Source organism: Cricetulus griseus, chromosome 3, assembly GCF_003668045.3.
Source record: "Cricetulus griseus strain 17A/GY chromosome 3, alternate assembly CriGri-PICRH-1.0, whole genome shotgun sequence".
In the NCBI taxonomy this organism is placed as follows: Eukaryota; Metazoa; Chordata; class Mammalia; order Rodentia; family Cricetidae; genus Cricetulus; species Cricetulus griseus.
Genome location: NC_048596.1, coordinates 280,624,503 through 280,640,740, shown reverse-complemented (window position 1 = coordinate 280,640,740; position 16,238 = coordinate 280,624,503). Strand labels below are relative to the sequence as shown.

General features: G+C 44.4%; 1 protein-coding gene and 1 pseudogene across 16 annotated transcripts in view; both read right to left on the bottom strand.

Moving 5' to 3' along the window:
• Aopep (aminopeptidase O (putative)) overlaps positions 1-16,238 on the bottom strand; it is a 296,983-nt gene that overhangs the window by 239,694 nt on the left and 41,051 nt on the right. For all 16 annotated transcript variants that reach the window (XM_035443029.1, XM_035443028.1, XM_035443036.1 and 13 more), the window contains one exon: positions 6,986-7,923. In XM_035443029.1, coding sequence (XP_035298920.1) covers positions 6,986-7,782 — 797 coding nt within the window. In that variant the 5' untranslated portion in view covers positions 7,783-7,923. The remainder of the gene's footprint in view (positions 1-6,985; positions 7,924-16,238) is intronic.
• Positions 12,146-14,344, bottom strand: LOC100773552 (annotated as a pseudogene).

Genomic DNA, 16,238 nt, shown 5'->3' with positions numbered 1-16,238 from the left:
GTCAGTGCTGGCAGGCAGACCCTCCTGGTCCTGGAAACCGCCTTCTCAGATGGAGCCCTTGTGGGGAATCCTTGTGTGGAAGCCAAGAACAGGGCTTGGCACAGACAGGATGGTAAAGTTCACAGCAACCAGGCTTGGAAGACCATAGGAACATGCTCATGACCAAAGCAAGGTATGAAACCAACAGCATGAGTTAGGACTTGCTCCCTCCAAGGATAAACCCTCCCAAACCAAGCAGAATCCCTTCTCATGATTATATCATGGTTGACAGGGATAGCAAAGACCTGCAAAATCAGAGTAATCCACAGAGAAGGCACACTACTGGCTCTTCAGGACAACAACTCAGGAAAAGAATGGCACTCTGTTTTTCTCAGAGCTACGACAAATGTCAATTAATCAGCCTGACTTACAATGTAAATGAACCAGCTACTAGTTCTTGCAGATAAACTGTTTTCAATGACATCATTATGGCTGAACATTAGTTTGTCTGTACGATATATGAAATAACACACAGAATGATGGTTTTCTTCTATCGTCAAGGCCCAATTTAAAAAAGAGAGAGAGAGAGAAGGCAGGGTAGGGCTTAGCAAGCAGAGATAAGTTAATACATAGAACAGTGTAATACACTGTTACACAAATGATAGAGTGGAGAAACCAAGCAGGGGAGAGTGAGGCAAGCCAGGAACTGTGTCCATGGAGCAAGCAAAGGAATATGAGCCATCTCACCCCAACATGCTTGCTATTCACCTTAAAGAGCATTGTCAAGGAGAATTTGCAGGAAACAGCTCAGAACCATGTAGTCCTTCTCTGCTGACTACTATGCAGAATGGCGGATCTGTTGTGTGGCTTGATGGGGCCTTCCTAAAATGCAGCACATGGGCGGGTTAGGGGTCACAGACACAGGGGTTCAGCCAGAACTCTCCCCTCTGCCTCCCGGGGTCACAGCTTCTGAGGGTCACAAAGTGTCCAGGCTTCCAATGTATTGGAATTCCAATGTATTTCCATTCATTATTTTATCTAATACTTTTGCAACTTTGTGTTTCAGCAAAACTAGGATATAGTCTCCACTACTGTGGGCAAACCTCCTGCTCCCTTGTTCCACATAACAAAACCCAACTTTTCTAGTAGAGGAAGCTCCATCAACAATAATTCCATTTCATGGCACCATTACTAGACCTCAAATTGATCAATCGCATTAAATGTAAAGTTTAAAGACACTGTCACTTTGAAATGGACAGGACTTATTCAAGAGAGGCATTTGTTCATGTAGAATAGGCAAGCTCCTTGTAAAAGCAAAGGTGGGCTTGGCCTTTGGAAGCCCCTCCTGGGGTCAGGTGGGACTGTGGAGCTATTTTATGGAATCGTCTCACATTACACATAAGGAAATTAGGCTCTGCTTACAAATGACTTTGCTACAGTTGCTTGGTATGTTGGTAGCATGGCTACAACCAGCACTCTAATGTCTGAGCTCTTGCCTTCCAAAAATTACAATATACCACACTAATCCTTGATTATATACACCATTGTTATTTGTTATTTTCTGTTCATACTTTATTCTTTTAGGCCAAGGTGGGGAATCCCTGATGAAGAGAGGGAGGAAGGATTGTATGAGCCAGAGGGCTTAAGGACATCACAAAACCCACAGAATCAACAGAACCGACAACCAGGGAGCCTGCATGGGACTGACATAGGCCCTCTACATATGTGTGACAGTGGTGTAGCTTGGTCTACTTGTGGGACTCCTAACAGTGGGAACAGGGGCTGCCCCTAACTGTTTGGCTGGTTTTTGGGAACCTACTCATCATACTGGGTTGCCTTGCCCAGCCTTAATGCAAGGGAGGTTTTTAGTCCTACTGCAACTTGATATGCCACGTTTTGTTGATCCATGGAGGCCTGCCCTTTCTGAAGAGAAACTGAGAAGGAGGAGGAGTTGGGGCACGGGTCAAAGGGAAGGTGGGGGTGGGAGAAGAGGGAGTGGAAACTTTGTGGTTAGGATGTAAAATAAATAAATAAATTTAATCAATAAAAAATAGTTTTAACCAGGTGTTGTGATGCATGCCTTCAGTCCAAACATTTGGGAGGCCAGCCTACTCTACCAGGGCTACATAGAAAGACCCTGTCTCAAAAAATGGGGGCTTTTGTTTGTTTATGTTTTAATTTTGTGGTCTTTTGAGATAGGACTATGTCCCAGTGATTGAGGATGGTGTTGAAATTACAGAGATTGGCCTGCCTCTGCTGTCCCTGTGCTGGGATTTAAAGATGTGTGCTATCACACCTGAAAGAAATTTCTTTTAAGAAGCAAAGGACGCTATCAATCTAGTGAAGAGGGAGTCTACAGAAGTGAAAAATACTTACCAGCTATATATCTGACAGAGGGTGTCTATAACATACAAAAAACAGACAAAATGGCGAGAAATATTGAATATCCTTAGCCATCAGAGAAATAAAATTTAAACTACTTTGAGATTTCATCTTACCAGTCAGAATGACAAAAGGAAAAAAGAAAAGGAAGGGAGGGAGGGAGGGAAGGAAGGAAGGAAGAAGGAAAAGTCAATAAATGCTTGTGTGAGTATGGGAAAAAGAACACTGATTCACTGCTGGTGGGAGTGTAAACAGTGAGTTAGAAACACAGCCACCATGAGATTCAGCGGGGCATATTCCAAAGGACTCTACATCCCGAAACAGAGGCGCCTGCTCATCCCTGTTCACGGCCACTCTAGTCACAGTGGCCAAGAAACACAAACAGTCTGGAAGATCAGCCATGGACAAGGGGATAATGAAAATGTGGTTCACATTTATAAAATGGAATATTATTTAACTGTAAAGAAATGAGATTTGCAGGTAAATGGATGGTGCTGGAAAGAGTATCTACATATTATATTTAGATGAATCATGGAGGTCAGGGAGCTAGTAAGGGTCCATTTGGATGAGTAGTTTCAAGGAAAAGAAGACAGAATGCAGGAAAAGGAGGAATGGAACAGGAAGGGTGGGATGGCATGGGGTAGGAGGGAAGGGAACATGGGGTGGGATAACTTACACTAAGGTCTTTGAAATATTTATATGGAAGCCTACTTGATGGGGAATGTACTGTGTATGTTTATCTTATTGATTGTTAAATAAAATACTGTTTGGCCAATGAGACAGGAAGTTAGACAGGACTAGGAGTCAAAGAGGATTCTGGGAAATGTAGTACATAAGTGCTGATCCAGGCAGGAAGTGACATAGCAAGGAGACTCATATTTAAGCAAAGGAGAAACAGGAAGGGCCCTTTCCCCCTCCACTCCTCCTCCAGCGGCACAATGTGATCCACCGACAAGGAGGGACACCAATAAGGCGTCCGATAAGATAAGTCTTATAAAATATATAGGTTTATGATAATTAAGACTGAGCTAACAGATGAGGAATCCTAGTCATTGGCCAAGCAGCATTGTACCTAATACAAGTTTCTGTGTATTCATTTGGGCCCTAACACGGGTGGGCGGCTGGCGTAAAGCTCACACGTGGCGGTGGGGCTCAGGCAGCTTTTGGCGGAAAGATTTATCCTAACAGAATGGTGTAAGAAGTGGGATGACCCCATGCTCCAGGGTTTCCAGAGAAAGAGGTTAACCTGCCGCCACAGCCTGCCCTGCCGGGCCGCTGAGAGGCATCGGAGCAGCTTCCATGTGCTCGCACCATCCCGGCGCTTCTGGAGTTTAGACTCAACATTTCTGAGATGATAAAGACAGATCCAGATAAAGAAAAACCTCTACAATCTACACCACCAGATAAACTAGGAAACAATGAGGGCCCTAAGAGAGAAATACGTGGTCCCTCGAAGAAGGGGAAAGAGACAAGAACTCCTGAGCAAATTGGGAGCATGGGGTGGGGGGAGAGGAGGGAGGTAGGAAAAAGAAAAGGGGAGAAGAGGAAGGGGAGGAGAACAAGAGGGATCAGAAAGACGGACAGGAAGTAGAGGAGAGCAAGAAAAGAGACACCTTAATAGAGGGAGCCAGTACAGGTTTACAGAGGTGTCTGGCGCTAGGGAAATGTTCAGAGAGCCACAAAGATGACCCCAGCTAAGAATCTAGGCAGTAGTGGAGAGGCCACCTTTGATGCCCGCCTCCTATAATGAGATTGATGACCACCTTAATTGCCATACTAGAGCCTTCATCCAGTAGCTGAAGGAAGCAGAAGCAGGCACCCACAGCTAAGCACTGAGCCATACTCCTGGAATCCAGTTGTGGAGAGGGAGGAGGGATAAGCAAAGGAGTCAAGACTGTGCTGGAGAAACCCACAGAAGCAGCAGACCTGACCTAGTAAGAGCACACAGAACCCAGTCGTAATGCTGGGGAACCAGCATTGGACTGAACCAGGCCCTCTGAATGTGGGTGCCAGCTAGGAGGCCTGGGCAGTCTATGGGACCTCTAACAGTGGAACCAGTGTTTATCCCTAGTGCACAAATGGACTTTGGGAGCCCATTCCCTATGGAGGGATACTATTTCGGCCTAGATACATGGAGGAGGGCCTAGGCACTACCCCAAATGATGCGACAGACTCTGATGATCTCCCATGGAAGGCCTCAATATCCTTGGGGAGCGAGTGGGGGATGGGTTAGGGGGTTGGTAAACAGAGTTATTCTAAAACAAGGGAACAATGTCTCCCCTCAAGACATCATAATTATCATTAAAAGTCCATTTCCAATAGAGGTTAACTCTCTCTGAGTTGTTGGCCAGGGGGATTCTATAGAGTGTTCCCCCCCCCCAAAATCATTACAGGCTATTGTCATTGTCTTTTCTGTAGAAAAGCTTAAAGTTTAATATTTATTTCCCCAGGTTATTTATTCCCCCAAATCATAGTTTTGAAATACATTTTCAATGCTGAACTCAATATCTCCTCCACTAACTCTCATTCAGCGACATCACCGGCTAATAAAGCCAGACTTCCTGGGGCAGCTGGCTGCTTTCCTAACTACCATCATGAGCGTCAGTGGGAAGGGAGGCTTAAGGGGATGCCTTACTTTTAAATAACTTTTCCTTTACCCAATGGAAAAACTTGAAGAAATGCAAGGAAAAAGAAAAAAGCACATGCTATTCAAATAGATTTCCATTTTCACAATTTCTTAGGTGTCCTGAGGACCTAGAATTAAAAAACAGCTAAGCCCCTATAGTGATATTATTATTTATGATTTATTAAAACTTGCCTGAGGATTCAGAAAGCAAAGCCAGCCTCAAGCTATAGATGTCAGGCAGTGGTGACACACACCTTTAATCCCAGCAGCCAGAGGCTAGGAGGTGGTGGCACACACCTTTAATCCTAGGACTCAGGATTAATAGATGGACCTCTGTGAGTCCACGGCCACCCAAATCTACACGAGATTGATCCAGTCCTAAAGAGAAACAGCTCACACAAAGATGATCTCAGCACCTAGCATCTTATTCTTAGGTACAAGGAAGAGTATCCAGAGATTTGTGGCTACCCATACAAGGGAATCTCTACTCTAACCAAAGTCTCACACAGTCTCAGCCCCAAAAGGAAAGTGAGGGAAAGAGCAGCTTTCTGGACCTCCTTCTAAAATCAACACTTCGTATCCTCTTATGACTACACAAACAACACAGATTAAAACATGGTGTAAAGGCTTCTGTCGCAACCATGTGCTTTACTGAATCACGCCAAATGGACAGAGACATCAAGAGCAAATTCTGTGTCCACCTTTCTCCAGGGAAACCAGGCCTTCTGCCTGCAATGGATTCATGTCTGTCTAGCATTTAGGATAGATAGTAGTCTATGTTGTGGCCACTAACATACCTCCCAACTGCCAATAGTTCAAAAGTGAAGCATCTGGGAGTATAAAAACCACAGATCCCTACTTAAATATTCAATAGCATTATATGGTCAACCTTGGTGAAAATCTTCAGCAATTCCAAATATTTTGAAATAAGAACACCTGCTCCTTCATGGTCTCCAAAGAATGCCCAGAAAGGTACACTACAAACAATCACTCTGTTTTTGTACTCATATAACTGAACCAACCCTGCAATTTTCCAAAGGCCTTTTCAAACTCTAGAAGGCATAAGGCAGAAAGTAAACCCCCTGAGAGGCCTGGAAACCAGAGCAGGAGGGAAGATTATAGGCAGCAGAGAGGCTAATTAGAGCTTAATGTCCAAGTGGCACTTTCAAAGCAAACCTAAGAGGATTTGGGGAGGAGGGTGAGGAAGAGATGCAGGCAATTGCCAGCGACCACCACTTCCATCAAAAGGGGGCAACGTTCTAAGAGAATGCTCTCAGCAGCAGCTAACAGATGAGCAACCTCTATCCACCTCTCCAGTGATTCGCCATGCTGACTTGCAGAACCAACAAGATTTGATTTAGAAATTCTCATATTCTAAAAAGTCAGTGAGACAAGGCCAAGTGGCTCCCTGACTCTAAGAATCGGGTGTCTCTTGGTCCCAGAGACCAAGAGTCACATCCCAAGGAATCAGTGTGCAGTCCGGCAGGTTTGACTGTGTCAGTCCTCAGAAGCAGCTCTCTAACACACTGAAGGCTCACGTCCAATGACAGCTGGCCGAGTCCAGGGAGACCAGGCTGCTGAGAGATGGGAACAGTGAGAAAGTCACACATGGTTGGCCTAGCTTCACACCCACCCAGCCTCAGAGCAGTGGGATCTGAGGATATTTTGAGAAGGCACTTGCTCAGAGATGTGCCACTCCATCAGCAGCCCTAGACGTCACCACCAGTGATTCCCAACCAGCAGCCAGGCTCAGCACTTCAGCAGCAAGCTGGCATCTCAAGGTCCCAACTCAGAAATGCTGGAACTGGATCAAGGAATCTCTCTTGACAACGGTCCAGCATGTTGCAGGATTCACCTGCTGTCTGGCTCCGAATCTGTCTGGGTAAGGCTACAGAACAAGGCAAAGCCGCCCCACCCCTGAGACAGACTCAGTCTCTTCTTAGAGATCATCCCTCAAGTGCATGACATTGGGGGCGGAGAAGCGCTTGGATAACCTACCTGCCACTCTGGTCTGAGGTCCAAGTCACTGACTGCCCCTCGGGTTTAGTTTTATACCATATCCTGATGGCACGAGGAAAGTCAGCAGCTGTCCGAGCTCCCATCTTCCTGATACGTAAGCTCCAGTTGTCAGTGTCAAAGAAGAGCTCCCCACAGCCGGGAGCCTGGCTGCAGCGAGTGTAACAGTCTAACTGCTCCCTCCAACCATCTGCAGGCAGAGCCACAAGGTCACGGACAATCTCACGCCTGAGCTTCTCAGGAGAAGCTGCGAGCTTGGGAGCCTTCGTGAATCTTTCAAGGCCCGGCACGGCGGCCACGTCCACCTCCTCTACCTTTAGCACAGATAAATCACAGCAGTCCAACACTAGCAAGAAATCTTCTCTCCCATGATTCCCTGTGTCACGGCAGTACTTTGAGCTAGAGATCTCAGAAGCATGTTCCCGGTTGTCATGGTTACCATCGTTATCAAAGGCATCCTGATCACCTTTACCACAGACTGCAAATTCACTGTACCCCATCTGAGGTGAGGAGGTACTTGCATCCATCTCAGGAACATGGCAGGGTTCAGTGGTCCTAAGTTTGCGGTCTTCCTCTGACTCCATCTGGAAGGTTTCCTGGGTGGAACTCGTCTGTTTGTTCAATCTGTTTCCATCTCCAAAGAAAAGAACTATGGTGCCCTCAATGACCCGGCTTCCAAAATCCACATCCAAATCCAGTACATAGTGCTTCACAAGCACGTGGCTGGTGTTGGCCATGAGGGGCAGGTCGTCTCGGGAAGGGTCCAGCTTTACGTCCATGGTGCAGTCTGCAGTTGGTGGCTTTGCTGGATCTCAGCCGAGGCTTCCTGTATCCCCTTAGTTATTCAGAATCACCAATGGTGGGCTTACCAAATAGAAGCACCTGCTGTTACCAGTCATGTTTCCACAACTTTCAGTTCCCTGACAAGGCGAAAAGGTATGGTTAGATGAAATTTCAAACACAACCCTAAATGCCCAGGCAGTTGCAGATCCTGCAGGTGGGCAGCCAAATTGCCTAGCAGTCCCCTAGGTGGCAGATGCTCAGGGGAGAAGAAAGAATGGCTCATCCTTCTGACTGACAGGAGAGAAGATACATTACCGACCTCTAAACTACTAAGGGAAGAGCAATTCTTATGCAAAACTGCAACTATTACCACCTCTTGTTTTAAAAGATATTAGATGTATCAATTCTAATTTTGTGCATCAAAAGGTAAGTGGTTGTTTTTCTACTGTGACTCTAAATAACAAGTGTGAATGAGGGCTAAGTGGCCTCGCACACTGTATTCTTTGAGAGTAATAATTTAATCCACACAATATAACTCCAGGGATTAATGTACTTTTCACATTAGGACTGCTCTCCTATCAGCACTTCCAGTAAATTACAGGAAAATGAGCCAATTTACCAGGAGTGCATTCTGAGTATTCCTTTGAGATTGTTCATGGAGACTTTTCAAATTTATAGTTAAATACTCAAGGTATACATTACATCTAAATAGCTGAAAACCCATTAACATTCTGGGTAATAGCTTTCTTGTGGCAAACAAAAGGTCTCATTTGAAAAAAAAAAGTATGCAAATATCTATAAAAGGAAAGAGGGAAATTAAAATGTGGAGGCAGATGTTGCAATACAATTCGAGAGTTCTTAGAAAAGTTCTGAACCGAAATGCACTCTTGTGTAATAGCAAACAGCCAAGGTGAATTATTTGACTCACTCAGACCCCGACATCTACCTGATGTCTTTAACATGTGCTGCTTTTCCTTTACCCCAAAACGGAAAGTAGGTGAAAGAAATAAACATGATGACAGAGGAGAATATTTTAAAACTACCTAGACGTACTTATTTTTCAACCACAGAACTGTTATTTGCTTGATTTTAAGTAAATTGAGCACTGCCCCCCCCACCCCCATTTCGATCTTGCTTCTCACTTTCTTTCTGAGCTTATCTGCCCCAACCAGACCTTATTATGGCCTCTCCTGCGAGACTCACCTAGCAAACAACCCAACTGAGTTCTTAGTTTCTACCTCTCCCCTAGTAATTTCCCCATCAAAATCTCACTTAACCTTAGGAAGCATGGTCTTCTACAGAGTAACGGTGCCTGCTCAAGGCAGACCTCCTTGCCTTTGGAGCTGGAATATTACTGGCTTCTTCATAGCCTTGCTTTAAGGGCTATCTCTCATATCCATTTATAAAACCATGTTCTCCCTCCAAACCTAAGTTCAAATGCCTCAAAAGTCCTTCCTGGATTCCTCTTCACTAACCAAACTATTTGTTAATGACTTTATTTTATTTTGGAGTTTACTCTGTCTTCAGACCAGGTGGCCTCAAATTTGCAGTAATTCTCCTGCCTCTGCATCCTGAATGCTGAGGTTGTAGGTGTGGGCCACCAGGGTTGGCTTTGTAATGAATTTAAATACAACAGGAATAGAGAGAAGTCAAGATACAAAGATCAGTTTGAGGTTTTTGGAGAAGTCGGTATCTGTCTTGGTACTAGACAAGGCAACGCGTAAAAGTCTAAGTGAGCGTGTGTTACTTTCTTCATGATTTCCACTGAACTTACCATTTACAAATAATAAACTCAGATACAGCCATCAATGGCATCCACTAATGGGAAATTGTTGTGAAAAGCTTATCCTGTTGGCATCTGGAGCAGCTAACACATACTAGATATACTATTTTGTTGACTGGCTTTTTCTTTCCTTTTCCTTTTTTTTTTTTTTTTTTTTTTTTTTTTTTTTTTTTTTGCGGTAGAGTCTCAGACACAATATAGTCAACCTAGACCTTTCTATGTAGTCCAGGCTGGCCTCAAACTCCCAGCAATTCTCCTGCCTCTGTCTCCTGAGTGCTGGGGTCATAGCACTAAACCACCATGCCATTTTATGCTTAGACTTAAACTCTTTGAAAACACACACACACACACACACACACACACACACACACACACACACACACACACACACACACAGTCTCTCTGTCTCTCTCACACACACAGGGTGGGGCAGGGTATGAAGGGAAGAAGAGAGGCAGGGAGCGAGTCAGACACACAGAGAAAGAACAAAGCCTAAACTATCTTAACTGAAGAGACAGTTTAGCATTTATTTCACAGAGACAAAGCTACTCATTAGCTGACCCTGATAGACTCCATATTTATTTTTGAAAAGTGCATATAATTTAAGAGTACACTATGTCCTACAAAGCCATTTTCAGCTTTTGTGCCCATGCAGACCCACCCTGTCAGGCTAGCTATCGAAACCATCACTGTCAACACCAGGAGGGGGTTTTCTGGTGGCTAACCACAACGCTTCTGAAGTATTTGAGAAGCTGAGTCATTGTGTTGTCCAGTCTGGCCCTGGGATCCCACCTCAGTCTCCAAACGCTGCCACAGCTAGGGTTCACCTCTCACCAGTTTTGGTGTGGTGTGAACTTTACATGCTTGTGTATTTGTCCCTGGACTGACGAGTCTTTTGTTTTCTTCAGTGACTCTCCAGTGCTTTCTCCATGGATGCCATGCTCAGCCTCGCCTCCTAACCTCTGCAGTCTACAACTGATGACTCACTCTTAGATGACTGCTAAAGCCCCTACTCTGCTGAGATATGATCATGACTCTTTTTGAGATGCAGTCATAATTCAAAGAACCTCCAGGTCTTTGTAATTAATGCCTTTCCCTAATGCAGAGGGAACAATATTCTCAATAAAGGGACTACTGTCCCCTTTGAACCCAATTTTCGCATAAAAATTCTGACCATACTGAGAATTACAATGGCTACTAAACTTCCTGCACTATTACTGGTAAAAGTGGAATGTGGAGTATGGCTTACTAAAGGAGTCAAAGGAAAACAATTCTCAAACGAAATGCACCCACATGGCCAGGCCAATGCTGGAACAGCTCAGAGCTCCCAGAAGAGGTAGCCACTTCCTCCAGCCAGGATGTAAGTTTGGAAGAGCAGAGAATGTCCAGCAGTCAGGGCTGCTGCCCTAAAGCCAAAGGGAGCTGAACAAAGCATGTCTGTGTCACGCGACGCTGTCCATCCACCTAAGAAGCAAAGTCACAGCCAAGTGTCTTTTCCCACAAGGAAAGACATGACAGACTAGCAATCAGCACCCCTCTCTGCTACACTTAGACCCTTATTTCCTTTGGTATTTTTCTCTTGCCAATATTTCCTTCTCAACAGTTCCTTCCTGTTCCTGGCATTAGAGCACTCTGCAGGTCCCCATCTTCATAAATGGGCTCCCCCTAGACCTGCTGCCTATTTTGATGTACATGGTACTAGGGCTCAAACCCAGGGCTTGACACACTTTCACCACTGACTACATCTCCAGTTCTGTTTGCTAGTTTAACCTGTCTTTACTTCATTGAACTTTAAAACTAAAACAATTTTTTGAGCACACTCAATCTAGATATCATTTTACAACTATAGACCACAAGACTCAGAGAGGTACAGCACTTTACACAGAAGTCAGCCACTTCTCCTCTGTTGATGAGGGAAGAACTTTTCTGCCTCTAATACTTCCATCTAGGTTGCACAGTGCCTCATTTGTACTGTCTACATCACTTCGTATCACTCCAAGCATCTTCACACCCTCACCTATCTTTTTCAATTCACAAACTAGTAGTTACTTTTGTGGTCTTTTTTCTTTTATCTTTCTTTTTTTATTTTATCCCCCAGAGGGACGTATTTAAAGCCACCCTCAGGAGTTAAAAAATAGCACTGTCATCTAAACTGTGTAACATGTAAGCCCATTGTACCTTGGTGCTCCATCACCTGTTCCCTACTTGTGTTGGACATGTGCATATACTAACCCTCCCTTCTCTGGAAGGAAGCACACAGCTCTTGCTGGCGTCAATCGAGGTCACGGTCCCACTTTTAGGGGAAAAACGAACTGATTGTGGTTGCAAGCGCATGTCTGTGGCTACTGTGAAAGGCTTTCTCAGCAAATGGTAACCATATTTCTAAGAAGTCTGTTGACTTCAGCACTTCTGGCTATTGCAGCGTTCTGATTTTAAATGCCGGCCCACCCCACTGAAACATTTTCCACTTGCTGTCATAAGCTATAACATGGAAAAGCCAACCCCCCTCCCCCCCCCCCCCCCCCCCGCATCGAATCCAATGGTTAGTTCTTGGCTACCCACTGCAGCCTCTGAAGCGTGTGTTCTTTGGATTCCAGTGCTTACATGTTCATCACGGCAACACCACTGAAAGGCTATGGAGGATTCACGCACAGCTACTGAAGCTATGCTTCGGAAAAGAGGCTGCCCTGTTCCCTCCAGTGTAGTCAGAAACAGCTCCCTGAGACACATCCGCAGCCTCTACAGAAAATCACTTCATGCTTTTCTCAAGCTACAGAGTGATGTGTATAGTTATGGTGGCCTTCACATATCCTGTGCTATATATACCTTGGGACCGATGATTCACTTCAGGTTCATGGCCTCGGTAGGTGTGGTTCTCCACACACAACCTGTGAAGGCCACACTGGGGGCACTTGTGACTGTAACATGTAGTTACTTATGTAAATTCTAAAGTCCAGTAAAACACCTTCCTCCGGGCTGATTGTGTTTCCTTACGAAACACCTATGCCTCCTTCATGCCCCATCCTTTTCTTCCCCTTGCAGTCGACTTGGGGCCAAACAAGGAATTTCTGATTATGTTCACTCTTCTGTAGACATGGAGGGCAGCTCTGGCTTTAACCCTGCAAGCTGCTAGCTCTCAGAGGGAGGCAGCTTTATCTTACTTTGACATATTTGTTCTTCTTTTGTAAGTCACTGGGTATGCACGGCCATAGTGCTAGTCATATGGAACTGCCACACAAGTGTAAAGCAAAAGAGATGGTGGAGAAAATGTCACATATTGTCATCATCTGATTCATCTTCTTCCTCCAAAGATTCCGCAGCCTGCTTCTCTGCTTCCTCCCTTACATCTTTTGGAACGATTCCATGTCTTCATTTCATTAATTAATTAGTTAATTAGTTCACCAACCCAGCTGAGCTCTGGTTCAGAAGATTTATCCTTAACTTCATCGTGTAACATGTAAATTATTTTTGCAACTTCTTTAGCTACATCATGGCAAGTCCTTCCTTTCATCTGAAGCTTTTCTATTTCTGTCTTTGCAGCTTACCTGACTTTGCTGATGGCACGGCCCCAATAACCATAGGAAACACCTGACGGTTCAATCATATTCAGCTGTGCTCCGTCATTTGCACTACATGAATGTAACATGAAACAGCAGCCGGAGGTCTAACGGAACTGTAGAGTGTACTCGGGTGTACATACCTGGCCACTCTGTCTGGAAGATGCTTTAGAGGAATGTTATAGCCAAGCTAGATCTAAAAGCTGGACACTTCTTCTCTTGCTATTGTGTTATTGAAGGAACGTCTGCCAACAGACCAGTGACTGCCATTCCAACATGACCATCAACAGTAAACAGTCATTTATTGGAGCCTTCTTCATAAAGTTTAGAAAAGACTGATTTTTCTACCTCAAACACAACACCATCTTTACATCCGATCTCATTAGCTGTGCTACTGTTTTCCACAGCCTTCGTAGCATATTCAACTTGGAAAAATTCTTCCACAGGAGAGAACGAGGAGGCTGACAGGTCATAACTGGTACCAGAGTAGCTGCAAAGAGCTTCCAGACCTTAAGTTGGCTTTTTGTTCTTCTTTCAGTTCTTTCAGTTCTTCACCTCTCCCCCTGGCTCCTCCAAATCCAATCTCCCACTCATCACCAGCTCTGCAGCAGATCACCGGCTGGGGCCTCCCAATCTCACATCCCATCTCCAGCTGACCACACAGATCTTCCTCTTCTAACCTCTCTCCCAACTCATTGTTTTATCCCAGACCACAATTCCAGGAAGCACTCCCTGGGAGCCCACAGACCACTCTGACAGGGAATTAGGTAGGCTAACTGCAGATCCTCACCTATCCCTCTTCTCTAAATCCAATCCCCCATTCTCATCCCCAGCTCTATGACAGAGCTTCTGCTGTGGCCTCTCCACACTCTGCTCCCACTCCCAGGGGACCAGGCAGACCCTGGCAGAACACCCTGCTTCCCTCCTGACCTCCTGACCCCCTCAGTGTCCCACTTCCTAGCCCATCCTCATTCCTAAGTACCACCTCCCAATACCCAGAAACACATTTACCTGGAACCTCCGGTGACCACACCTATCATAACTCCAGGTGAATTTCCTGCTGGGCAACACATGGTCACCAGGACATAATGCCTCCAGTAAAGCCCAGTAACTCTCCCACAGCAGGCTCTGTGTATCGAAACACAGCGGAAACCTTTTTGAATAAGATAAAGGTCCTTAAAAAGCAAATGAATAAAGCAAAGGAATCTATGCAAACACAAATAGTTCTAAACCCGAGAGTGGAAATGCAATCAATAAAGAAAATCCAAACTGAGGGAAATCTGAAAATGAAAAACTGAGGAACTTGAACAGGAACCTCAGAGGCATGCCTCACCAACAGAATAGAAGAGAGCAATGAGAAGAGAATCTCAGGCATTGAGGACATAACAGAAGAAATAGATACAGTGGTCAAAGAAAATGCTAAATCTAAAAAACTCCTGGCACAAAACATACACAGGAAATCTGGAACATTTAGAAAAGACAAAATCTAAGACTAATGGGAATAGAGGAAGAAGAAACCAGGTCAAAGGTACAGAAAATACTTTTAGCAACATCATAGAAGAAAATTTCCCTAACCTAAAAAAGAAGATGGCTATCAAGGTACAAGAAGCATATAGAACATCAAATAGGCTTTACCAGAAAAGGGAGTCCCATCACCACATAATAATCAAAACACTAAACATACAGAACAAGGAAGAGTATTAAAAGCTACAAAGGAAAAAGATCAAGCAATACAAAGGCAGACATATTAGAATGACACCTGACTTTTCAATGGTGACTCTAAAAGTCAGAAGAGCCTAGACAGATGTGCTATAGACTCGAAGAGACCACAGACGTGAGCCCAGGCTGCTATACTACCCAGCAAAACTTTCAATCACAATGGATGGAGAAAATATATCATTTCATTACAAATCAAATTTAAGCTAACTATCTACAAATCCAGGCCTACAGAAGATACTAGGAGGACAACTCCAACCTAAAAAGGTTAACCACACCCAATAAAGCACAGGTAATAAATAATCTCAGACAAGCAAATCAACAGAGGGGAAATGGTCCTGATGACCCAAGTTTAATCCCAGGACACATGTAAAAATCTGGATGCAGTAAGGCACATGTAATCTGAAAATTTCTTAAGTAAGAAGAGAAGTGGAAACAAGAAAATCATTCCAAAGCTCAAGAATCAGCTAAACTGGAATATACTGCAAAATGCAGAGAGACTGCCTCAACAAGGCAAAAGGCAAGATGTCATTCCTGAAACTTGTCCTCTGACCTCTACACATGGGCTGTGGCACACGCGCGCGCGCGCGCGCGCGCGCGCACACACACACACACACACACACACACACACACACACACACACACACACCCCACAACAACAAAATCACAGGAATCAATAAACACTGATCATTGATAACTCTCAACATCAAAGGTCTCAATTCCCCTATAAAAAGACAGATTAACAGAACATACACAAAAACAGGATCCATTCTGCTGCTGCATCCAAGAAACACACCATAACACCAAGGATAGTCATCACCTCAGGGCAAAGTGTAGAAAAAGATATTCTAAGCAAATGCACCTAAGAAGCAAGCTGGTGTAGCCATTTTAATATCTGACAAAATAGACTTCAAACCAAAGCTAATCAGAAGACATGGAAGGGAACTACACACTCAAAGGAAAAATCCACCAAGAGGACATTACATTTTTTTCTTTTTTAAAGACGGGGTCTTTCTATGCAACCCGGTCCTAGAACTCACTATGTAGACCAGACTGTCCTCAAACTTAGAGCTACACCTGTCTCTGCCTCCCAAGTGCTGGCAATAAGGGTGTGTGCCACCACGCCCAACTCAGCATTGCAATTCTTAACATCTATGCACCAAATACAAAAGCATCCAAGTTCTTAAATGAAACACTATTACAGCTTACACTGTTAGTGGGAGACTTAAATACTCCATTCCCATCAAAAGACAGGTTATCCATACAAATAATAAACAGAGAAATGCTGGAGTTAACTGATGTTATAAACCAAATGGATCTAATCAATATTTATAGAACATTTCACCCAAATACAAAAGAATATACTTTCTCGGTACTTCATGGAACCTTCTCCAAA